We start from the raw sequence: 26,077 nt of genomic DNA, 5'->3' as shown, positions 1-26,077 counted from the left end.
TTTTAAAAATGCAATTCACCTCGCTATAGTGATAATCCTATGCATGCTTTCTAGCTCATATAACTTTCTAGCTCAGCACAGCTGAGTGACAATCTAGCCTTAAGTTCTTCCCTTTAGTGTTGTAAAATATATGAATCTGTAATGAAAGATTCTATGCAGTGCAAAATTTCTACTTTTATATGGTTGAATTCATCCATCTTTTTCTTTCATATTATTGAGGTAGAGCCACACTTCCCTTACCGATATGCCATTATGACATTTAACACTTAGCTACCTACGCATGTAACTTTTTAGAAATTGAGGTTATCTGGATAATGATAACATATACAAAGAGTTGCCCTGAAATCTCTTACATTCTTATAGAGCCAAGAGTAGGAAACTTTGGCCTTTCAGATACTTTTGACTTCAATCCCACAAATCCCTTCTCCCCCTCCCCCCCCTCCCCCATTGTCGATGCTGGTTAGGACTATAAGTCAAACATATGGAGGGCTCCATTGCCCACCAGGCTTAATCCCTGATAAGTGTGAGTCTAACTGAGGCATGTTCACTTAGAAGTACATACATCTTTCTCAATTCAGTGGGACTTCCTTGATAGTAAGTAAGTGTAGGACTGGATGTTACGCATTAAGACTGTATCTCTAGGAAATGTAATTTGCAATTAAAGAAGGTTTGCCATTTAAGAGAATGGGGGAATCACATATTTCAGTCTGCACCCTTATTAAAGTTTTTTTTTTTTCATTTTGAAAATGCTGTGATCATCCCATTTCTTTTATTTTCTTCATTTGTGCTTCCTTCCAGATGGGGAACTTCCTATACAACATGAAGAAGGATCTTTGGAGAATGGCCAGGCTTTGAGCTCCAGCCAGATTTCACTCCCAGCCCTAACTGAATTGGAGCAGTGTTCAGCTTCTGGAGATTCTTGTACATATGAAGTACTCCCAAATCCAGAGATTATGGATGGAACAGGTAGCCTTTGAGTTCCATACTAAGCTGCACAGAACATAACAAGCAGCGGTTCATTTGTTTTTTTACTTCTACTACTAACATATCCAAAGTGATGTTCTCTCTTTTGGAGCAAGAGAGCATTCAGAACTAGATATAGGATTCAGCTACCTTGAAACCTAGGAAACATGCCTGTATTAATTAATTGTTTAGGCAAATGAATGAAGAGTATGTATGTCCAGCAAAGGTCAAACACATGGAGAGCTAAAGTTGGCTATTTTGGGGAGTGTTACGATCCAGTATGTTCAATGTTTCACATATTTCTATGTTCTGTTAAACTGGCTTGCTCAAAACAGCATACATAATTTTGATTTCTAATGTTTGTATAATTTTACACTTTTTACTAAACTGAGACTAATCATTTACGGTGCATGTTGCCAGTCGAAGTTCTTGCCAATAAATCTGGAAGTTCCGGGAGAGTTCAACGGAAATGTCAGCTTACTGAGCAGCAGCTGTGAAAAAGGCACATTCTGTGCTAGAGAACATTAGGAAAGGGACTAAAACTAAAACTGACAATATTGTGGTGTCCTTACACTGATCTGAAACTGCTGCCATGTTTAGAATACTGAGTACAGTTCTCTGCCCATTCTGTCTAAAAATGGATGTTGTAAAATTAAAAAGAGTGCCGAAGAGAACCACTAAAATGATCTGGGGTTTAGTATACCATTGCGACAAGGATAGACAAAAATAGTTGGAACTTTATAGTTTAGGAAAAATAATCTAAGGGCCCTTCCAGACAGGTCCTATATCCCAGGATCTGATCTCAGGTTTTCTGCTTTAAATTGAATTATATGAGTTTGCAGTACCAGATAATCTGGGATAAACAGAAAACCTGGGATCAGATCCTGGGATATAGAGCCTGTGCGGAAGGGCCCTAAGATAAATGTATGATAAACGCTTTTACAGTTATGTATTGATTAGTTATTTAGTTAACTAGAGGGGATTTTAAGCATTTATTTGGGCACTAGTTGCCTGCTTTTTCCTTCGTAAGTTGATAGTATACTTTAGTCTTACAGCAACTGTGAGGTGGATTAGATTGGACAGTGTGACTTAACTAACATCACCCAATAGGTTATATGACCCAAAGGGTATTAAATGTAATATTCCTAAATCCCAATCATGTACTCTAACCACTGTGTCACATTGACCTTTCTTTCTTTGAAATACAACAAAATTGAAAGGCAATAGATTCAGGACAGATAAAGACAAGGAAGTCTATTTCACAGAAGAGGTACATGCTTTTTGGAATTATCTGGAAGTAAAGAGTTCCAGGAGAGGAGGTCTGTCAGTGAGTATTGAATTCAGGCATGGTTCAATCAAGCCTCCCTTTGTAAACATATTTGTGCTATTCTATGCCTGATGCTGAAGAATAATTCTGGAGAGTTCTCCTGCCTTCAAAATTCACTTCTGAGCTTCCCAGACTCATCTGCGTTAGATGGACTTTTTGTGTGGCCCAACATAATAACCCATTTGTTATCTCTATCATCTTTAAATTGTTGTACAGAGCAAAAAAAGGCCACATTTTGGAACAACAAATCTTAGAATGTGTTGCTGTGAGTTTTCCAAGCTGTATGGCCATGTTCCAGAAGCATTCTCTCCTGACATTTTGCCCACATCTATGGCAGGCATCCTCAGGAGTTGTGAAGCCATCACAGCCTCAGAGGATGCCTGTCATAGATGTGAGCGAAATGTCAGGAGAGAATGCTTCTGGAACATGACCATACAGCCTGGAAAACTCACAGCAACCCAGTGATTCCGACCACGAAAGCCTTCGACAACACAAATCTTAGAATATTCTGCAGTCAGTGTCAGAAATGCTCCCCCAAAGAAGAATCTGAAGCGTTCCCATTCACTTAAAACTGCAGGTGAATACTTAGGTTCCAGAACAACCAATCACAAAACCATTTGAAGAGTTGTGTTGTGAGCTGTGTGCAGATGATTCATTTGTGCTGCTGTAGTCAAATTGGAACAACAAAATGAGCAAGAGCCAGCTATGGACTTGTCCCTAGAGAGTCTTAACTCTACTTTTGAATAGGGCTATCCACATCTCTTTGTTGCCAGTGAAAGTCCTGCTCTCTGTTGTGAAAGTGCCAGGCTTTGTTTTCACTTTCTTTGTGAAGAGTTTTTTTTTCCCCTCCTTGCTTCTTTTGCACTCCTGTTCTTCATATATTTAAATGTCTAAGCAAACGCTACTGTGTTAGTTATGTTTTTTCAAAAATCAAAAAAAGAAATCTGCATTGCTCTGCTGCTTTTCTATGTGTCTCTCTGCTGTCGCTTTGCTCATAACTTTGTTGCGTCTATGCTGTGGTTGTGTCCTCCAGTGTCCGAAGAGAGTCTCTCATCCAGTGAATCTGGAGTCCACCTCTCTCAAGATCCTTCATCTAAACCAGTCTTGCTACTCCCCCCTAAAAAAAATGCTGCTTTCTCTGGAGACCATGAGGACACCCCAGTGAAACAGCTCTCCCTCATCAAACAGCCCCCTGCCCTGCCTCCTAAACCTATTGCCAGGATTGCCAACCACTTAGCAGGTAAGTAAGTAAGTGTGCTTGGGAACAGTTTGTGCAATCCTCTTGCCCTTTAACTGCTCCTTTGTCTCAAAACAAAACATATTTTCTCTTTAAAGCTACAATATCTAACCTTTTGGAGTTATTTTGGATCTCACTAAAATACTCAAGAAAAAGATATGCCTAGCATAAGCTGTCATGGACTGTAGTTCACTTCGTCAGGTGCATTCCGGAGTCTACAAATGCTTTTCCTAGAAATTTCTTTTTCTATAGGAATCCTTCAGATCTTTTTATAGGTGCAATGAGTTAAACCCTTGTGCCAAGTGAACTGCTAACCTGAATGTTGATGATTTCGAATCCGAGATATGGGGTGAGCTCCTGTGAGCTCCAGCTTCTCATGCGGGGACATGAGAGAAGCCTCCCACAGGATGGTAAAACATCTGTTCGTCCCCTGGGCAACATCCTTGCAGATGGCCAATTCTCTCACACCAGAAGTGACTTGCAGTTTTTCAAGTCGCTTCTGACATGAAATATATATATGTCTTTTTATGCTGAGACAGACTAATGTGGCCATGAATACTACCAAAATACCTGTCAGTGTCATATCTCAATAAATTCCAAGATAAGTACAGTTCTATATATTTGAATTGCTGTCACCAACTTGTAATTACTGATCTAAACATTTCTTTATTGTAGAAGAATATAGACAGATAGAGGATGGGATATATCAGGGGCAACGTGGGTCTAGCAATGTTGCTGTGTGCCTTCAAATCTTTTCTTACTTATGGTATCCTTAAGTCAAAATACTGTATATTATTAGGGCTTCTTGGCACAATTTGTTCAGAAGTGGTTTGCCCTTGCCTTCCTCTGCACCTAAGAGAATATGATATGCACAAAGTCACCCAGTGGGCATCAGTGGCCAAGTGGGATTTCCCCAGTGTCCCAGTCCAATACTTAGACCAGGGTCCTCAAACTTTTTAAACAGAGGGCCAGGTCACAGTCCCTCAAACTGTTGGAGGGCCGGATTATAATTTGAAAAAAACATGAATGAATTCCTATGCACACTGTGCATAACTTATTTATAGTGCAAAAACAAAAAACTCCACTTAAAAACAATACAATAATTAAAACGAAGAACAATTTTAACAAATATAAACTTATTAGTATTTCAATGGGAAATGTGTAGGTCTGCTTCTGGCTGATGAGATAGAATTGTTGTTGTTTTTGTTGTTGTTGTGTGCTTTCAACTCATTTCAGACTTTGGTTGACCCTGAGCAAGGGCCGGGTAAATGGCCGTATGCGGCCCTCGGGTCTTAGTTTGAAGACCCCTGACTTAGACCATTGCACCATGTTGATTCTAGCTATACTTCAGGCATGTCTCTGTTTTTCTGCCAGTTTAAGCCTTCATAGCTTCCTCCGAATAGATCTGAGTTCTGTGAGGGGGGTGAGCTAATTACTTGCAAGCCACCCACCTATGTAGCTGCAGCTCCCGAAATTGCCCTGGGAAAGAATATGTCTATTCAGATGCTTTTAATGTGTTGTGTAATGCCGCTTGCCACATTTAAGCTCAAGTGGATCAGTCACATAAATATTGTTCTCATGGAACTTTTGCAGAAACAACAGTCAATTAATATTAGAAAAATGGTATCAGTACATGCCTTCTAATATTTCACAGATCAAAACCAAAACATATGGCAACATATGTTTTGGTTTTCATCTGTGAAATATTGGAAGGAGGAAATTGGGAGGAGGGACATTTTAGAAACATCTGAAAAGTGGATTATAGAGTTAATTGGGATTTTCTTGCCAAATCAGGACAGTTGGAAGATGTCAGTAGTATTCTGTTTGGGACATGACTGCATTATATGTGTACCACAGTGAATTGTTATCTAGGAGATCTTATCCCTGCTATCTATACCCTTATCCCTGCTATCTATACCCAACAGATGACTGTTGGGATCTCCAACAGTTATCTTTTACAAACCATGCTATCACAGTGATTTCTTCCATATTTATGCTCTTCCTTCATAGTTTGCTATGCTATCTGCCTGCTTCACAGTTATTGTGCCTTGGCTTGTGTGTTCACTTGGATTCCTATCCAGACTGGAAAACAGGACCAAAAGCCAGCTAAGTCAATGCCAAGCCAGATGAAGCTGGGTCAGGAGAATAAGGAGAGTGATGCTATTGCTCCCCAAATAAAAAACATCTGTTCTCCTCAAGTGAATTTTCCTTCCATTGCCAGAGTTGTGGCATTACAGTCATTCAAAGCTTCATTCAAGCATTTAGAAACACAGTTTGGCAAAGTTATCAAGGGAATGCAAACATGTGGAAGAGTACAAAGCGTGAATAATTTTCAGTGTCTCTATACAACATTAGAAATGTGGGGTTTGGAAGGAAAATCTATGGGGCAGACATAATTATTTAAGACGAAGGTCCTCATTTCTCTGCTCCACTGGTTCCCATGGTCCATGGAGCACCAGTGGTCCGCTAGAACTAAAGTATGGTCCGTGGCCTCGCCATTACTACTATGGATAAGTACACAGCCCAACCAAAAAAAAAATTATTGGTGTATTCATTTATAGGCCTGTTCTTGAGGTTATTTGAGATGCTGATTCAGGAAATTGTATTGGATAGACCACATCAGCTCTAGATTATTAAATACAGTTTTCTGTGGGTGAGCAGATGGCCACTACTGGATGGTATATGTTCTGTATCAAAAACTAAAGCCGATGTGGTCTATCCAATGCAATTTTCTAAATCAGCACCCCAAATAACTAAACTGAATCTGAAGTTGACCAAAAAGCATTTAATAACCCTTTTGGTACTAATGTTGGAAAGTTATCCCTATTCAAAAAAAGGTTGGGAAACACTGCTCTACCCTCTGTACCCACATCTTTATTTAAAGCTATTCTGAATCCCAACCCCTCCTGGCAGGGCTGTAGCCAGAAAAAAATTTCGGGGTTGCAGGTCTCGTGCTTGCAGTTCTGGAGGGACTCTTATTTTTTTGCATCTCATAGACTTAGTGTGGAGATTTGGTTAACCAGTTAAAATTCATGAGTAAACCAGGTTTTTTTTTAACCTGAAAATTTCCAGGGGGGGGGGTGAACCCCTAACCTGGCTACAGGCCTGCCTCCTAGCCTAAAGAGGCTGGAGATTACTTAGGATTGCCTTCTGAATCTGGTGTAACTTTCCTCTTCTTTGCTCTAGCATTCCCTGGCTCTTCTTTCAGCAGGCTTGGGCTTCATCTTTATAGCCATGCACTTTGATGTTAGGATTGTGGTGTTAATTTCTAGTTACAGCCAGCCTTCCATATCCACAGATTCTGCATTCATGAATTCAACTGTCCACAGCTTGATAATATTTTTACTAAAATAAATGCTTGCTTTGCCATGTTATATAAGGAACACAATTTTAGTACACAATTGCATATAACAGAAGTTTAGTGTCTGTGAATTTTGGTATCCATCGGGGTGGGGAGGTCCAAGACCCAGCCCTGAGCAGGTACCAAGAGGCCACTGTAACTGGTTTTCTGCTTCATTGGTGCTAAAAATAGTTCATAGGTTTCAGAACTTTCTGAGCCATTGGGGTACAATAGCACTATTGCCCAATTAAATGAGCATTGGGCTCCTTTCTGCCTTGCTTCAGCTATCACAGTAGCCTCCTTGCCTTACCTTCTCAGCAACCTGGTTTGTTTTTGCCCCTTCTATTGCTTGTGATCTTTTATTTCTTATTCTTTGTGGTTATATCTAACCCTTGCCCCAAATAGTAGTATTTCCAGGCTCTGCTTATTCCTCAGTACAAGTTGAGCTGTTAAACAGCCTGCCTGGGAGCCCTGCCTAAGCTTTCTCCACTTCTACCATCTGCCCCTAAGCTTGTCTTTTAGCCACAGAGCAATTAAGAGAATGTTTGTGATTAATATCCCTGGTCCTTTCCTCCTTTGTAAACACAAGCAAGCAGGTCTCATTCTCTTCTTAAAACAATATCCATTTGTAATGTCTCTGCAAAGAGGTCAGGAAAAGAAAATCCAAGCTTGCTATTATTATTATATTATAATAATAATAATAATAATAATAATAATAATAATACTTTATTTATACCCCGCCACCATCTCCCCAAGGGACTCGGAGCAGCTTACATGAGGCCAAACCCAACAGTACATCAATAAACAAAAGCAATAAAACAAAAAAAATACAATACAATTAATATATATTGAATGATCCCATGAAGCTATCAAACAACCATCTCTATTAATTTTAGTCAAAGGCTAGATGCTGGTCATGGGTAATATCCTTATAAGGGTCAGTTCAAAATCACACAGGGTAAGACTAGCTTTTCCAGTTAATATATGCTGACCCAGAAGCTCTAAACAATCCTGGGTGCCAGATGGGTGTACCTGCCAGTTTCCATATGTGCAAATATTTATGCCACAGCTAGTAATGCACGTGCACATTTATGGACATGGTTTTTATGGGAACCAGGCATCAGAATATCAGTTGGAAGCCTCCCTTTAAATTCATTTTCAAAGAACTCAGCCTTGGAGAGAGAGATGCTTTCTTAGATCTTTCTCCATGCTCTAAGACTATATTTACACTGCCATATCATCCAGTTTCTGAATCCAGAGTATCTGCTTTGAGCTGGATTATATGAGTCTACACCAGTGGTTCTCAACCTGTAGGTCCCCAGATGTTTTGGCCTTCAACTCCCAGAAATCCTGACAGCTGGTAAACTGACTGGGATTTATGGGAGTTGTAGGCCAAAACACCTGGGGACCCACAGGTTGAGAACCACTAATCTACACTGTCATATAATCCAGTTGAAAGCAGATAATCTGGATTCAAAGAGCTGCGGTGGCGCAATGGGTCAAACCCGTGTGCTAGCTGAACTGCTGACCTGAAGACCTGAAGGTTGGCGGTTCAAATCCACGAGACGGAGTGAGCTTCTGTCTGTCAACCCCAGCTTCCCATGCAGAGACATGAGCGAAGCCTCCCACAGGATGATAACACATCGGGGTGTCCCCTGGGCAACGTCCTTGCAGACGGCCAATTCTCTCACATGCAGTATATTCTCAAGTCACTTCTGACATGATAAAAAAAATCTGGGTTCAGAAACTAGATTATATGGCAGTGTAGATGGGGCCTCAGCTATCATGGAGTTTTCTCTGATGGCTTCATTCTCAGGTTGGAAGTTCTTAGAAAAGGGTGAAAAACAATGAATTGGCAATGCAAGAGTGTGCACATAAACGAGATGAATCCATGACATTTTTGCTTCCATTATAGCCTCGCTGTGAAGTCTGGAAATTGTGATTTGAAATCCAAGGTGACTAGAGATTTATTAAAAATTAATGACATTTATTTTGGGACAGTGGTCTAGAATCTTACAGAGAGTACAAGGCCTGGAGAGAGGGAGAAATAAGCAGTGGGTATGGCAAAGGTTTAACAGTCCCTTTCTCGCTGTCAGCTATTCACCTGGGATCAGCTCTTCCCCTGCTGAGAAGATTGTGCAGTAAAAGCTTTATAGTCCAGAGTCATCTGACTGACATAACATGAGGTTGAGATGTATCATCTCAGTGAAGTAAGAAAGGCTCCTTACTGAACAAACACGCTTAGAAACAGAGTGCAAGGGGTCAAAAGACATACATTTCTCAGATCCTTGTGCTTTCCTTTGGGGATTGATTCTGAGTTGCATAGTCTCTAGAAATGAGCAATCAGCCCTAATGAATCATCCCTTCCAAGATGAAAGTAAATTAACCCTATTCCATTACTAATTTCTCCAGAGGCGTACTTGATCCTGTTTGAAGGAATCCATATAATGAGAATTCTCACAGTCAGAATGAACATAGCATCAGCATCTGGGCTTTTTGGGGAGGGGGGGGTGAGACTTGTTCTGTTACGGATTTTGTGAATAGAAAATTAAAGACACACTGGTCATAAATAATGGGGAGTGATTGCAGATGTAATGATGTTTGCTAGCACTTTGCAGAAGCTATCACAGTTGACCCATGATGGCAAAAAGAGTTTCACTGAAAAATGGATGACAGAAAATCTTTTGAGATTTCATCATGTTCTGTGTTTAAGCGTATGTGTGTGTTTAATGGGCAGAAGTGCGAAAATGGACTTTACTTCTGATTTTCTCCTCCCCTGGAGTGACCTATGTGAACCTGGGTTTTGTGAAGAGTGTGGATTCCACTTCACCAGGTACTACAGTTTCAGAGCTTCTTTATTTGTCAAATTTAGGTCACAATTTATCAAAAATGGCACCCAGAGCGGCAAGTGAAAATTAACTTTAAATCACACAAACATATAAAATGTTAAAACACAATAAAACACAAATAGGTTCTGCATTTATTTATTTTTAAAAACAATAGAACCCAATTGGGTTGTAGGTTTTTCGGGCTGTATGGCCATGTTCTAGAAGCATTCTCGCCTGTCATTTCGCCTGCATCTATGGCAGGCATCTTTAGAATTAGCACCCCAAAAAACCAAACCAAATCTAAAGTTCACCAAAAATTGATTTGTAAGACTTTTGGTACTAATGATGGAAGAGTGGTCCCTGGTCAAAGTGGTCCCTTGTCAAAAAAATGTAGGGAACCACTGTGCTAGATGAACTAAATAATATTTACGGATTCAATAATAAAAAAAAATGGTGTGCAAGTAGAAAGCTAGCAAAGGCGTGGAAGTTCCATTACTGCACTTTTTTTCATGTCAGGAGCGACTTGAGAAACTGCAAGTTGCTTCTGGTGTGAGAGAATTGACCATCTGCAAGGACATTTCCCAAAGGATCCCTGGATGTTTCATGTTTTCCTATACTTGTGGGAGGCTTCTCTCATGTCCCCGCATGGGGAGCTGGAGCTGACAGAGGGAGCTCAATCCACTCTCCCCTGATTCGAACCACTGACCTGTCAGTCAGCAGTCCTGCTGGTACAAGGGTTTAACCCATTGTGCCACCGGCAGCTCTGATAACATATTAACACTGATAACATATTAACTCCACTGATACTGCACTGATAAACATATTAACACTATGCAGTTGTAACTGTTTGATAGAAATGTCATGGCTGCATCCTGCAGAATTCTGGCATTTATAGTTTGGTGTGGTTCTTAAAGTTCTCTGTGAGAGAATGCTCCAATACTGTAGTTCAGGGATGAAGTATCTTTTTCAGAGAATGCAAAGTATCTTAAAAGACCCAAGAAATGTTTAAAGGTAAAGGTAAAGGTTTCCCCTAACATTAAGTCTAGTTGTGTCCAACTCTGGAGGGTCGTGCTCATCTCCATTTCTAAGCCAAAGAGCCAGTGTTGTCCATAGTCACCTCCAAGGTCATGTGGCTAGCATGACTGCATGGAGCACCAAGTATCTTACTAACAGACAAATCTCAGGATTCCATAGGATGAAACCATGGCAGTTAAAGGAGTATCGAACTTGATATAACTGTGTTCTTTAGATACCCTCTCACCATCATATGCATGGCTACATGTTTGTGCTTAACATAAAAACAGCAGATTTTATATTGAACCTTGCTAGGAACCCAACAGGAAATTTAGGTTGAATCTCATTTAGGTTGAATCTCATTGACTGGATAAATGCGTGTTCCACTCGTAAGAAACATGTGATATTTCTAGCTGACCTGAGCAACTGTGATCAAGTGCTTCTCAGGCTTATACAGGGAACTGGAATTTTTCCCGCATGTGCAAGGTACTAGCATTAAATGTGTACCCATTAGATAAAATTGTTTCTTTATTTCCTGGAAACTTGCCAGAGATCAGCAACTAGTAGTTTAGGGACTGGCACCCTTCCAGGGATGACTATTCCGACTAACATAGGTCTGGCGCTCATGAAATGATATGATCACAAAAAGTGAATTTATGATGGAGGCCAAATGCAATCTTAGTGTCCCTGCCTGGATTTGAGATGTTTTGGGATGAGAATGAAACACAGATTGCTTTAGGGTAGAATATTTTCACTTTTCTATTGATTTCAACAGAGAAAAGTTAATATGATACTAACTCGGTGTGTTGATTTTTTTTAATGGAATGGGAGGATGAAGTATGAAAAAACAATCAAATTGCAGAATGTGTGGGAATAGCACAGCCAACATGGATGCAACTGACTGATGTGTTGATATGAGAGGATCCTTTCTTTTGATTGCAGTATCCTCTAACATGTGCTGCATGAAAGAGCACAACTCAGGGCCCTTCCAGGTAGGCCCTATATCCCAGGATCTGATCCTAGGTTTTCTTTTTTAAACTGGATTATATGGGTCCACACTGCCAGATAATCTGGGATAAACAAAAAATCTGGGATCAGATCCTGGGATATAGAGCTTGCCTGGAAGGGCCCACAGAGGCAGAGGTCATTATGGTTTATGTGGGGGATATGATGGAGGCCTGGGTGTCTTACTTTCCCACCTGTGCTTATGCCTGAATTTCTCCATTTTTTTTCTATTTCAGATCCTGGTGGTCCCATGAAACTGCCTTGTATGCCAGTCAAACTGTCGCCTCCGCTACCTCCAAAGAAAGTCATGATCTGCATGCCTTTAGGGGGACCAGACCTCTCCCTCGCATCTTATTCCATACAGAAGAGCTCCCAGCAATCAATGGGTTCTCATCACCACACGGTTTTACCATCACAGTTAGCGCACCAGCATCAGTATGGCAGCCACAACCCTCACATGCCTTCTGGATCCAGCACGTTACCCATTCACTCTTCAGGTTGCCGCATGATCGATGAGTTGAATAAGACACTAGCCATGACCATGCAGAGGCTAGAAAGGTAATGGGCTACTGTCATTCTCTACTTCTCAGTACTGCATGAATGAAATTGTGTATGAAAAAGAAATAAGTTTTAAAAAGTTAAAAGTCTTTTGCGAGAGAGGCTGTTGCTTCCTTGCATTTCTTTAGTGAACTAGCAATTGGTGAACTGAATGGCCATTGTGGAAAAGTGAATAGTGGTAGTTAAAGAGCACATTCTAAGGATTATTTCTGTGTTTGATTTATTAAAACATTCCCATCCAAACCCAAGTAACGAAGGTGGAGGCATTACTTTTCATTCAACCCTCATATTATCTGTAGACATTTTCTAGGTCCTCCAATATAACTCTTTTGGGCTAGAAGTCACACATTTCAATAGAGTTTGGTGTTATCCATGATGTTGTGTATCCACATGAAATCTAGGAACGTATTTCCACAGATACTGGGGTCATACTGTACAGAGATGAGACAAGACTGCATGATAAAGATCTCAGGTTCATTTCCAGTAGTTTGACTCAATGGTAGTGATCTGCAGTGACAGAATTCAGTATCTTATCACCTGCTTAGGCCCCCCTGGTGGCACAATGGGTTAAACTGCTGAGCTGCTGAACTTGCTACCCGAAAGGCCCGTGATTTGAGTCCAGGGAGCAGGGTGAGTTCCTGCTGTTAGACCCAGCTTCTGCTAACCTAGCAGTTCGAAAACATGCAAATGTGAGTAGATCAATAGATACCACTTCTGCAGGAACAGCGCTCCATGCAGTCTTTCCGGCCGCATGGAGGTGTCTACGGACAACGCCAGCTCTTTGGCTTAGGAATGGATATGAGCACCACCCCCCAGAGTCGGACACAACTAAATGTCAGGGGAAACCTTTACCTTTTCCTTATCACCTTTTCTCCGAAGTGACACACATAGGAAAGCACTTTATAGAGTAAAATTGCAGTTGGGGCTCTCTGGAGGTAATAGTTATCAACATACTTTTAAGCATAAAGTTTGGGGAAGTGAAGCATGCTCCCTATTTCAGTGCAAAAAAAAAAAACGCACCTGAACTCTCAAAGCTTTTGTTGGCATCAATCTATTTTGTTAAGGAACATGGCTCATAATGGTGATGCTGCTGCTAGTAGTATTATTCTCATCTCTTTTTTCCTGGATAACTATTATGTCATTTTTATTTTTATTTTTTTGTTAAGAAGTAAAGAGCCAAGTTATGGACACACTAAAACGCAGTGTGTACAAATTAGATAATTTCCATTGTCTTCCAGATAATTGCTTTTTATATATGATAGGCTGCAGTAATTGGAGAGGCATTTCCCTGATGCAGCTATGAAAAGTATTTGATGTAAATCTGTGTTGCTACAAACTGGAACCATTGGAGCATGAAATATTTTGTATTACTTCAATTTTCCAGTCACACGTATTTTTAAAATATTCTCCTTATCGAATCTAATGGACTAGGCACGATGTTGCTGTTGGTATTAATGTTCATTGCACTTGCTGTTACTGTCTACATTTTAAAAAGCAGGGAAAGGGGGAGGATGGGGGAAAAGAATGAAGCAGCACTTTTAAGACTACTGTAACTTTTGGGAAAGGATGACCTTTGAGATCATAACCTTTTGGAAAACCAGAATCTTCAAAACCTTCTGGAAGTGTGACCTTTTGGAGATTAATTGACATTCATTACCATTTGGAAAAATCATAACCCTTTTGTAAAATATGATCTTCCTGGAAAGAGCTAAAAACTCAATTGAGTGAATCTTCTCTTTGGTATATATCCACTAGTATTCATGCAAGGTAATTTAGGTTTCTCAGTTGTTAGACTGATATACCTGGTTATCTCTTTGAACTGTAAAGACAAAGATTATGCCAATGCACAAAATATATAGCAGATCTTCAGAAGTGTTATTTCAGTTGCCCAAAAACATATACTTTCCCACAAATTATATTTGGTTTTAAATCATGCTCTCAAGAGAAAAAAATAATAGTCTTCGTTAAAAATAGCATAGTTGGTTTACTTACAAACTTCATGTATTCAGCATACAGGTACGTTACTTATCAGTCGAAAGTTTAAACAGTAAGTTCTCTAAGGCATTCTATTGCAGTCTCTTCTCTGTCTTATGTCTAACTAGCCGTCCTCTGCCATGCGTTGATGTGGCCCAGTCTGGAGATCTGGAAAATAAAATAATGAGAAAGTGTTGGTTTCTAATATATGTAATTTCTTTATTCTTGTGGGTAAACTGTATTCCTTGTTGTTTCTTTGTCAGTGTTGATGTGGAGATTGTCTGGTTTGCCTACTCTGGAACATGCAACATATAATTGTCCTTCTTTAGGGGTCCCTTCAAATCTATGATACTATGTGTGTGTGTGAATCACATATATCTAACTATATCTATGGCTGGATGACTCTTTGTCAAGAGGGCTTTAATTACACTTTCTTGCCCTGATGAAGTTGGACTGGATGCCCTTAAGTATTTTCTGTTGGTCATGGGAGTTCTGTGTGGGAAGTTTGACCCAGTTCCATCGTTGGTGGAGTTCAGAATGCTCATTGATTGTAAGAGAACTATAAATCCCAGTAACTACAACTCCCAAATGACAATGTCAATTTTCCCTAAACTCCACCAATGTTCACATTTGGGCATATGGAGTATTCGTGCTGAGTTTGGTCCAGATCCATCATTGTTTGAATCCACAGTGCTCTCTGGATGTAGGTGAACTGCAACTCCCCAACTCAAGGTCAATGCCCAACAAACCCTTCTAGTATTTTCTGTTGTTTATGGGAGTCCTGTGTGCCACTGTGCCACATCTGGTTCAATTCCAGCGTTGGTGGAGTTCAGAATGCTCTTTGATTATAGGTGAACTATAAATCCCAGCAAGAACTCAAAAACCACTAAACGAATTGACACCAGATTTGGACACAAGACACCTAATAACCCAATGTATGTCCTTCACTAAAAAAAAAATTGATTTTGTCATTTGGGAGTTGTAGTTGCTGGGATTTATAATTCACTTACAATTAAAGAGCACCACTGACAATAGAATTGTAACAAACTTGGCGCGCAGTTCTCCCATGACCAACAGAAAATACTGGAAGGGTTTGGTGGGCATTGTCCTTTGGTTTTGGAGTTATAGTTCACCTACATTCAGAGAGCACTGTGGACTCAAACAATGATGGATCTGGACCAAACTTGGCACAAGCACTCAATACGCCCAAGTATGAACACAGATGGAGTTTGGGGGAAATAGACCTTGACATTTTGGAGTTGTACTTACTGGGATTTATAGTTCACCTACAATCAAAGAGCATTCTGGACCCCACAAACGACAGAAATGGGGCAAATTTCCCACACAGAATCCCCATGACCAACAGAAAATACTTAAGGCCATCCAGTCCAACTCCCTTCACCAGGACAAGAAAATCTAATCAAAGCCCTCCTGACAAAGAGCCATTCACCCATAGATAGAGACAGATATATATGTTTCACACAGAGAGAGATATAGTATCATAGATTTGAAAGGGACCCCTAAAGAAGGACAATGATATGTTGTATATTCCAGAGGAGGCAAACCAGACACTTTCCACATCAACACTGACAAATAAATAACAAGAAATACTGTTTACCCACAAGCATAAAGAAATTACATAGATTAGAAACCATTACTTTATTTTCCAGATCACCAGACTGGGCCACAGCAACACGTGGCAAGGGATGGCTAGTATACAATATAGTAAGTAATCTGAATCATATATATAACAAATAACTAGTATAGGAGGCTTGTAGAAGGTTGCTATTTCCAAGGCCACCTGCCTCAAGGTGTGGCAGGCATAGATCCTAGCTTATGTTTTCTGCCTATGTTTTATATTTTAAAGAATGGTTAATTTCTTCTCTATTCTCTAAATGTTCCACTAAGTCAATACAGGCTGTAGCTCTCCTTCATATCCCATGTGGTTCACCTGGGGCAATTACTTCCATGCACACAGAATTTGCATTAATTGAACAGCATGGTCCCTTGTCTCTTCAAAATATGCATAAGGTAGTCTACCTGCTATGAGCTTTCTTGCCACAGGACTTATGGGGCATCTGTTCGCTCACAGCAATAGATGCTCCAGTTTTCAAAATTCCTATCTAATCGTGCACTTACTAGGACACATGCATTATAGTTAATAAGCAGGAAGCAAACTATTTAATTTGCTTTTGTCCTCAACTTGTGTTTGAACATCAGCTACCAAAGAGCTGAGTTTCCCATTGCAAGAGGAAAGAGGCAAATTAATGGGGATATTATGTTCGACCTAAAAATGGTCCATTTGAATCCAATAGAAGAGAGGCGTCCATTCCAGATTGGCATGAGAACACCCAGCAAGATTGCAGTCTGGTGTCCTGTGGAGTGTGCAGAATTGTGTTTAGGCAAAATTAGAATCCTCTCTTTCTCTCATTCGCTCTCACACACAGACACAGAGAGAGACTGTAATTGCTAGTCAAACTCAATCCATTGAATAATCAATTACTGAATAATAAATCTGGACTCATGTATATATCATTGATTCTGTGGGTGTACTATACCTGGAAATAGCAATAGGATTTATGCCAGAGAGAGAGAGAACAATGCTGTAACACAGTATTTCTCCCCATGTGGCCTGAAATAAGCCACATGATTCACTATAGACAGCTGTCCAACCTGGTGGCATAAACCAAAAACGTTTGTCACATGCTTATGTGAATCTTCTGTTCAGCATCCTGATTGCTTCTTCTTTTTCATTTATTTAAAACAAAAGGGGCATTTATTCTAGCCCTCATACATTCAGAAGAAAGATTTCAGCAAAGTGAGAAAACATTCAAAATCCAATCAATTGTATTTATTATTAATTATTGTGCCATCACACCTGGGGGCTACAACTCTTAGTGAAAGAGACATAGATGTGACATCTTTCCCCCAGGGGATTGCTTCTTGCCTTCCTTTAAAGAACTGGAGCTCCCAAGGACCAAAACACTGTAGATAACTCAAAATACGTTTTATTGTTCACAAAGAGTTATCCCTTTAAGGCAATAAGCTGGAAGTTTCAAAGAGGGTAAAGGAAATATACATTACAGTCTCTGGTTGTCTTGGGTCCAAGGAGATTTCGCAGCTGAGAAACTTTTACTGTTCCCTCTTTTCTCAATGGCTGTGAAGGTCGGAACAAACACAACCCCCAGTCCAATGGCCTATGTTGAAGGCACAGAGTCTTCCTTTTGATGCCAAAGGACCGGTTTGAAGGCGCTTGGGTCTTCTCAATGTTGTCCAGGGCGATCTGGACATTGGTTCTCCTGGATCTTTCAGCGGCCTTCAATACCATTGACCATAGTGTCCTTCTGGGATGCAACTGAGAAGCCCTGTCTTACAGTGGCTCCTGTCCTTTGTGGAGGGCCTTGCCCAGAAGATGGTGCTGGGGGACTTCTGTTCAAACTCCTGGCCATTGCCCCGGTTCCTCAGGGTTCCATTTTGGAGAGATCATCCAGAGTTCTGGAGTTTGGTGCCACCTAATACATAACTCTACTACTCCTTTCCATCTAAAGCCAAGAAAGCCGTCCTGACCCTAAACCAGTTTCTGTCATCTAGTAATGGACTAGATAAGCGGAAACAAATCAAAACTTAATCCAGACAAGGCAGAGGTGCTCCTGGTCAGTCGGAAGGCAGTTCAGGGAATAGGGATCCAGCCTGTGCTGGATGGGGTCATACACCCCCTGAAGATACAGGTTCAGAGTTCGGGGATCCTCCTAGACTCAGCACTGAACCTGGAAGCCCAGGTATCTGTGGCAGCCAGAAGAGTCCTGGTACAATTAAAACTTGTGCTCCAACTGCACCTGTTCCTTAGGAAGCCAGATCTGGCCGTGGTAGTACATGCCTTAGTTGCATCCCGTCTGGATTACTGTAATGCACTCTACATGGGCTGCCTCTGAAGAATGCTCAGAAACTGGTTCAAAAAGATGCAGCCATGTTGTTAACTGGGGCTAGCTGCAGTGAGTGGACAATCCCCCGTTGAATCAGCTCCTCCGTCTGTTTCTGAGCACAATTCAAAGTGCTGGTTATGATCTTTAAAGCCCTTGACGGTTCAAATCCAAGCAATTTGGCTGACCGTTTATCTTTGTACGAATCTATCCAGACCCTGAGATCTTCAGGAGAGACCCTTCTCTCTGTCCCACCTCCATCTCAAGCTTGGTTGGTGGGAACGAGAGAGCGGGCCTTCTCGCTCAGTGGCAGCCAATCGACTCTGGAACTCCTTGCCTAGGGAAGCCAGAATGGCCCCCTTCCTGCTGTCCTTCCGATGGTAGGCTAAAACCTTTTTGTTCAAACAGAAGAAGGTGTTTAAGATCATGTCAGTGGCTGCTGTGAATTGAACCCGAATTGGTTTTAATATTAATTATGTTTAATACTGTTTTAATATTTGTATATTTGTGTACTTTAAGTGGTGTAATGTTTTTAATTGTGAGCTGCTTTGAGTTCTCTAAAGAGAGAAAAAGGTGGATATAAATAAACATAATAATAATAATAATAATAATAATAATAATTTGGCAGAGTCTTCTAGTCATCTAAAGCTATTGCCACTCTGCCATTTTTTTTCTTCATTCTCATCTCTGCGCTTTTTATGTCACATAAAACAAGGTTTTCCAAAAATACTGCAAGCAGTGCAAAACAAATATGCCCAATTTACATGAATTCACGAAATGTTGGAACATTTTGAATTTATTGGTGAAGTGCCGAAAGGGAAAAAATTACTGGAAAGGGTACAGAGCCCCAGACTGTTCCCCATAAGCAGGCCATTTTGTTCCTTAACAATATCCCAATGATTTTTATGTTTGCTATTAAGAAGATGCCTGTTAACTTTAGTAACCATCAGATTAGATGACTGCTTCCTCTGCAAAAGCAAGTGGGGTTTTTTTTTCTCAAAATGCAAGTGAAAAAGCATCTGCGAAGCCAATACCTCTTGATGCATTTCAGTTATTTTTCTTAGATTGTTCTGTACTGGTAAATGTGCTAATATCTTTAAGGGGATTAGTGCATATATTTCAGATGAAACGTGCTTCATTTTTAAGACACAGGTTGTGCAAAACAGAAAGCAGTGTCTCATCTAAATATCATTGACAGCACTTCCATTTATTGTTCTCCTCGTCTCAGAGGAAGCATCAAACAAGCCTATTACAGTGTTGCATCAAGCTTTAACTGCTTGGAAACTGCACATGTCTATATGACATGTCAAACAGAAAAAATATACATTATAATCCTCAATATACAACTAGAGAGTAAGCCTGATTGAAGATAGTAAGCATTGCTTGGTAAATATGTGCACCATATGTGCGGAATATTATAATGAAAGTGCTTAAGCTTTTTAAGAAGATCTGAATAGTTAAGAACACAATTTGGATGTTTTGTTGTGTTTCACTTTAAAGCAAAGGTATGAAACTTCAGCAGGCATTTTTATAATAAGGAAACTGAAATATGTGAGGGAATAGAGATTGGGGGAAATCGTCTTTTGTGCCATGGTTTGGAGAAAATGTCATCTTCAGTGCTTTCCAGCCAAAAATGAATGCTTGCAGATTGTGATTTGTTTAGGGTGTAAATGTACACTTGGCCCTAATTGCTGATGTCATAAGGTAGCTCAGATATTCTACCCTGCACATTCACTGGAGTTGAGGGCACATGACCCCCATAAAAATAGGAAACCCACAAATTGAAAAATGAATGGGTTTTTTCCACTTAAAATAACACCATCTAGGAATCTGTCAAACCACTAAGTGTGGCTGGATGGCTGTATATAGAAAGCATAATATCAAAGGCTATGATTTACTAGAAAAGTTTTAGGAATTGGGTATTTTATTTCACATATGCAATTTGGGATATAAAGTCATAATTGTTAGGAATTCATCATCACTGTTTGTTTTTATTGTTGTCATTTCTGCCCACACTAATGCAAGCCTATCATTGGTTTTTCTAGGACAGAGAGTGTGTAACTTACCGTGGGTTTCCACGGTGAAGTGGGAAATCAAATCTTCCAAGCCCTGCATCCGCCTTGAGTCCCCTCAGGGAGATAGGGAGGAATACAAATAAAGTTATTTGAAACACAACAAGATGAGTCCACAGCCAACAAGATCACTCTGCTGGCTGTTGTACTGGATCACATATCGAACACTTCCCAAGTGTCTAGGACTATGTAATGTATTGGCAAATAATGTGTGCAGATCCCAGTAATGTGGCCTTTTGGAGCTGACAAGTGGTAATTTTGTCAGTGCCAATTGTGCTTAAGTGCAGGCCAAGGTCTTTAGGCACTGCACCAAGTGTGCTGATCACCACTTGGACACCTTTACTGGTTTTTTCTCAAATAAATTTGTTGTTGTTGTTTAAAACATAACAAGATTAGTAAACAGCAAACAAGATCATTATGCTGGCTGTTGTATTGGACCACACGTTGGACACTTCCCAAGTGTCTAGGACTATGTGATGTATCAGCGAATGATGCATGCAGATCCTCATAGGGTGGCCTTTTGCAGCTGACAGATGGTAATTTTGTCAGTGCCGATTGTGTTTAAGTGCAGGACAAGGTCTTTAGGCTCTGCACCCAGTGTGCCAATCACCACTGGGACCACCTTCACTTGCTTGTGGCAGAGTCTTTGCAGTTTGATCTTTAAATCCTTGTATCGTGTCAGCTTTTCCAGTTGTTTCTCTTCAATCCTGCTGCCACCTGGGGTTGCAACACCGACTATCCATAATTGGTTTTTTAACACGATTGTGAGGTCAGGAGTATTGTGCTCCAAAACTCTGTCAGTCCGAATTCGGAAGCTCCAGAGTAGTTTGACAGGTTTGTTGCTGTTGTTGTTGTTGTTATTTATGATCTCAAGCCAAACAGTCAAACCAACAAGTAACTTTAATCGGGAGTGGGTGATAGTTAGAAAGATAGTAAGATTGGCCTAGATATCTGAATATCTGGATATCTATTCAGAGGCTTTATGTCTTCATCATAATGGCTGCGAAAAGTCCAACTGCACATGTGGAAACCAGCTCTAGGGACTTTTGCAAAGGAAATTGGGATTTTTCTTCTAATCTATCCTTGAACGGTTTTGCAGAAGCAATTAGTGACTGCTTCTTCTTCTGATTACCATATCCCAGATTATTTTTCTTTTCTTTCAGTAACACAAGCTCAAAATCCAGTCATTACCTATGACTACTTTTAATTACTTTCTTAGAATACGTACAACCAACCCAGAGTTTGGAAAGGTTACCGTACTTTGCAAACTACAGCTTCCAGGTCAGCATGGCTGTCATCCAGAATGAAGCAGTTGTAGTCCAGAATATAACGTTTCCACGCTCTGCAGGTGAACAGAACCAGTTGTATGACCAAATGGAGACGTGGGTTTCGTAGCCATGCTTCTATAATAGTCCCTAGTTAAATGAAGACATGGTTCCATAGATAACCTAACATGTTCCTGTCATTGAAGAAAATAGGCAATGTGATTTCAGTCCTTTCTGGTCTTGATTCTACATAGATATTAAGCAAATATTTATATTCATGCATGTTCAATGGGTATAAGCAACTTATGACCCTCCAAATATTGTTGGATTTCAATTCTTATCAAAATCAGTGGTAGGGTGGAGCCCCTTGTGGCATAATGGGTTAAACCCTTGTGCCGGCAGGACTGTGGACTGAAAGATCAGCAGTTCTTTCTGTTGGGGAGAGGGGTGAGCTCCCATCTCAGCTCTAGCTTTCCATGTGTGGACATGAGAGAAGCTTCCCATAGGATGGTAAAACATCCAGGCATCCCTTGAGCAACATCCTTGCAGACAGTCAATTCTCTCACACCAGTAGTGACTTGCAGTTTCTCAAGTTGCTCCTGTCACGTAGGATGTGATAAGAGTTGGAATCTATTAAGGAGGATCACACATTGCTTACTCTTGAAACACAATGCACAGAACTCTTATGCTCATTGCATCCATTACATTTATTGATTTTTTTTTAATTGTGTGTGCTATTACCTTTTAGATGCTACGTTTGATTTTCTTTGTTATCAATTGAGTAGGAAAAAAATACATAGGAGGAATGGCAAGAAGTTGATTTAATTAAAGTAGTGAAGCATACCATAGATGAAATTAAAAAAATTAAGGAAGCATGACACATTATGTGTCATTAAGATTTTTTCATAAATCGAATCAAATGCCAACATTTCCATCCAAATTACCTATCATCAGTCTTTCATATCCCATGGTGTAAAATTTGAATGTCTCCTGGTACCCATTCCCTCTGTTCAATATGCCCAGCAATGATAAAATCCCATTACTCTACCCTATTGCTATACACTCATAAAAATGTTGATACCAAATCTTTTTAAAGTGTAATGTAATAATGATAACAATATAACAAATAGAGATCACTTTTTACCCAATGGACCAAGTCCTCTGGGAATTCTAGTCGTGTCTGACTCTGGGCAGTGGTGCTCATCTCCATTTCTAAGCCGAAGGGCCAGCGTTGTCCGTAGATGCCTCCAAGGACATGTGGCTGGCATGATTGCAATGAGCGCCATTACCTTCCCACAGAAGCAGTGCCTATTGATCTACTCACATTTGCGTGTTTTTGAACTGTAAGGTTGGCGGAAGCTGGGGCTAACAGCTGGAGCTCAGTCCACTCCCCAGATTTGAACCACAAATAGGGGTGAGCAGCACATAGTTCAAAAATGCAACTTTCCCCCCAACCCTCTGCCCAAGTTTTTTGAATTGTTCCAAAATGTTGCATTGCTACTTAGAAGAATTCTGCAGTAGCAAATTTCAGGGACTTGGTTGTGTGACTGTATGTCTTTGTTCTTTCTTTGATTATGTGTATGTGTGTGTTCTTTACCAGCTTTTCTACAGGTTTTCCTTCCAGGGCTTTAAAAAAATCAGGCAGTTTATTTTGGGGAAAAGCAATACATTGCATTTTGGGCAGCAGTGATGCTTGTGGCAGATCCCAAGGGTCACAAGCTTCCAAAGTTGCCTACCGTGTAATGTAGTGGTAGTCTGATCTTTCCCAAGCTCACCACTCAAGATACTGATAACTTTCATCATTTACCCAGCTCAAATGGGATACACCTACAGACTTGCTGGGTTGTGTGTTTTTTTTTTATTCCAGAGCCCATCCAAAGGGAGCAGAAAAAAAATCCCTTGCACAGTTTGAAGTGGAGATGTCTCCAAACCACCCCACTACCCTCAAACCATTACAAGTGTTTTTATTCTGAAAGATAACTGAAATAATTTTGTATTCCTAGGCAGCAAATAATGTAAATACTTTCTCTCTCTTTTTGTCTTGTTTTTCCCAAAGCTCTGGTTTACATGGGGGTGACAATGTCACAAAAAGTGGACCTGGGGGCCTTTCAGACATGAGACAAGTGCCAACTGTTGTGATCGAATGTGATGACAATAAAGAAAATGTGCCTCATGAATCTGACTATGAAGATTCTTCATGCCTCTACACGAGAGAAGAAGAAGACGAAGATGAAGATGATGATGATGACAGCTCGTTATTTACAAGTAAGGGATCTTCTGCTCCTCATCCACATTAATTTTTTTAATATAGATGCCAAAGACGTGCTGCACAGAAGCAGTCTTAACAGTCATGAATAAAATAATTGTTAATGGTTGCCTGGTGGCCCTGCGAAAGTGCTCCAAGGGGGATGTGATGAGTAAGTATTGTGAACTTTTCAAAAGTCAGCATGGGCAAAGGATAAAAAATATACATAGCAACAATAGTGTCCAGATGTACAAGACAAACTGCCAGACCACTACAATGTTCGCTCACCCATTGATGTGTCCATCTGTGCTTTGTAGATTAGAAACTGGCAAAAGCTTTAAGGAGTTTTTATGGATAGTAATCTCTGGAAGGTCATTTTCTACACTGGTTCCCTCATCCCAATAAGCCCCGAAGGGCAGAGCAACTTAACTGTGGCCCCTTCCAAACAGCTGAATAAAATCCCACATTATCTGCTTTGAACTGGATTATATGGCTGTGTGGACTAGAACCCAGTTCAAAGTAGATATTGTGGATTGTCTGCCTTGGTATTCTGAGTTATATGACTGTGGAAGGGCACTGTATTAGAATTGCACTTTTCCCTTCCCTGCAAACTTGGGGAAAAGCAAACTGCTGCAGCCTCTCCTAGCTTATATGTCCTTCTTTACTGATAACTTCTGCCATCTTGACCACACACTGCTATTGCTTGGCCACAGGGTTCCCTGTTTTCATGTGTGAAATTTTGGATCATATATAGGGTCCTTGGGGCAGGAATTTGTGGTGGATCCTGCAGGAGTGCTAGAGTAGGGAGATAGCAGGTGTTGATGAAGTGTTGATAAAGTGCCCTGCATAGATGTTCTCAGATAAGTATTTGTAAATCACCCTGAGATCTTTTGCTACAGGACAGAGTATAAATATTTAAATTTATTAATTAATAATGTGTATTAATAATGTGTATGCACATCATCACCACAGTATGAACCATGGAAGCTTCTGCTCCTACACTTGTTCTTAGAGTTCCTGGCATAGTTAGTGAGACTAAAGGAAGTTGTTCACTAAGGAGGAACAGTGTGACTCCACCCCCTTCCACACAGCTGAATAAAATCCCACATTATCTGTTTTGAACTGTAATATATGGCAGTGAGGACTCAGATAATCCAGTTCAAAGCAGAAATTGTGGATTTTCTGCATTTATATTCTGGGATATAGGGCTGTGTGGAAGGGCCCTTAATGTCCTTAAGTTCAGGCTTACTGGTTTGTTTGTTTATTTATTTGTTTGTTTGTTTACAGTATTTATATTCCGCCCTTCTCTTCCCCGCAGGGGACTCAGGGCAGATTATAATGCACATATACATGGCAAACATTCAATGCCATTTAGACATACAACATATATTGACAGACACAGAGGCAATTTAACATTCCAGCTTTTCCAGCTTCATGAGGGTATGCTCAGTTCCGGCCACAGGGGGAGCTGCCGCTGCACCGTCCACTTGTGGCACCGAGTCCTTGATGGAGTGCTTCCTCATTCTTCTGCATGCTGCTGGAAGGTTTTATGGTGTCGTAAATTAATTAAATTAGCCTCCCCACATAAAGCAATATCTAAATTTCCTATTTGACAGATGCAACTCTCTTTCAGGCTGCATAGGTCAACAACAAACTAGACTATTAATGGTTGGGAGCTTACTCCGACCCAAGCTGGCTTCAAACTCATGACCTCTTGGTCAGTAGTGATTTAATGCAGCTGGATACTAACTAGCTGTGCAACAGCCCGGTCCTTGTCATTTCTCTCACAGCTTAAATTGGTAGCTTGAATTACAGTCTCTGTGGCAAGTGAATAAGTGCAAGGCATTACAGTCATTCAGTTCAACTGCTGTAGCTTTGATTCAGTGGGGGATTTGGAAAATTTGCTTTTGGATTACAAGTCAGCTGTGTGAGGTATCCCAGAAGCAGTGATCCAAAACATCTCCAAATTGTCTTTCCTAAGCTCTGGCCTATTAAGGCTCTAGAACTCTTGTAATGCTGTGAATGGCAGCAACAGTCTGTGGGATTATTAAGAGGGGCTCCTCCTTGCTAAGACCAGAACAGCCCAGCCCACTCCCATATTGTCAACGCTTGCCTTACGTTTTACGAAACCATAAAGAAAGAAGATCAGAAAATGCTGGGCGACCAAAAGGAAGGAGGAAGACCTGATATCTCTTTGTCATAAGAGGATAGAGCAACAGCACCCCCCGGACTCCAGTCCAACCTTCCATGGCACCTCCTTTTGTTCTGTCTGTCTGTGTATTGTCTCTATAAAAGTGACATTGAAATGTGTTTTGGTATCATTTAAGAG

The 26,077-nt window shown here is 40.5% G+C and overlaps 1 protein-coding gene across 7 annotated transcripts in view; it reads left to right on the top strand.

Moving 5' to 3' along the window:
• The window catches only part of PHACTR1 (phosphatase and actin regulator 1), a 320,720-nt gene that overhangs the window by 260,372 nt on the left and 34,271 nt on the right, over positions 1-26,077 (top strand). For 5 of the 7 annotated variants that reach the window (XM_060774824.2, XM_060774826.2, XM_060774825.2 and 2 more), the window contains 4 exons: positions 799-966; positions 3,324-3,530; positions 11,951-12,272; positions 23,560-23,768. In XM_060774824.2, coding sequence (XP_060630807.2) covers positions 799-966; positions 3,324-3,530; positions 11,951-12,272; positions 23,560-23,768 — 906 coding nt within the window. The remainder of the gene's footprint in view (positions 1-798; positions 967-3,323; positions 3,531-11,950; positions 12,273-23,559; positions 23,769-26,077) is intronic. The other 2 variants (XM_060774827.2, XM_060774828.2) reach the window with 1 other exon arrangement.

This window comes from Anolis sagrei, chromosome 4 (genome assembly GCF_037176765.1).
Source record: "Anolis sagrei isolate rAnoSag1 chromosome 4, rAnoSag1.mat, whole genome shotgun sequence".
Classification (NCBI taxonomy): Eukaryota; Metazoa; Chordata; class Lepidosauria; order Squamata; family Dactyloidae; genus Anolis; species Anolis sagrei.
This window is presented reverse-complemented; position numbering and strand designations above follow the sequence as displayed.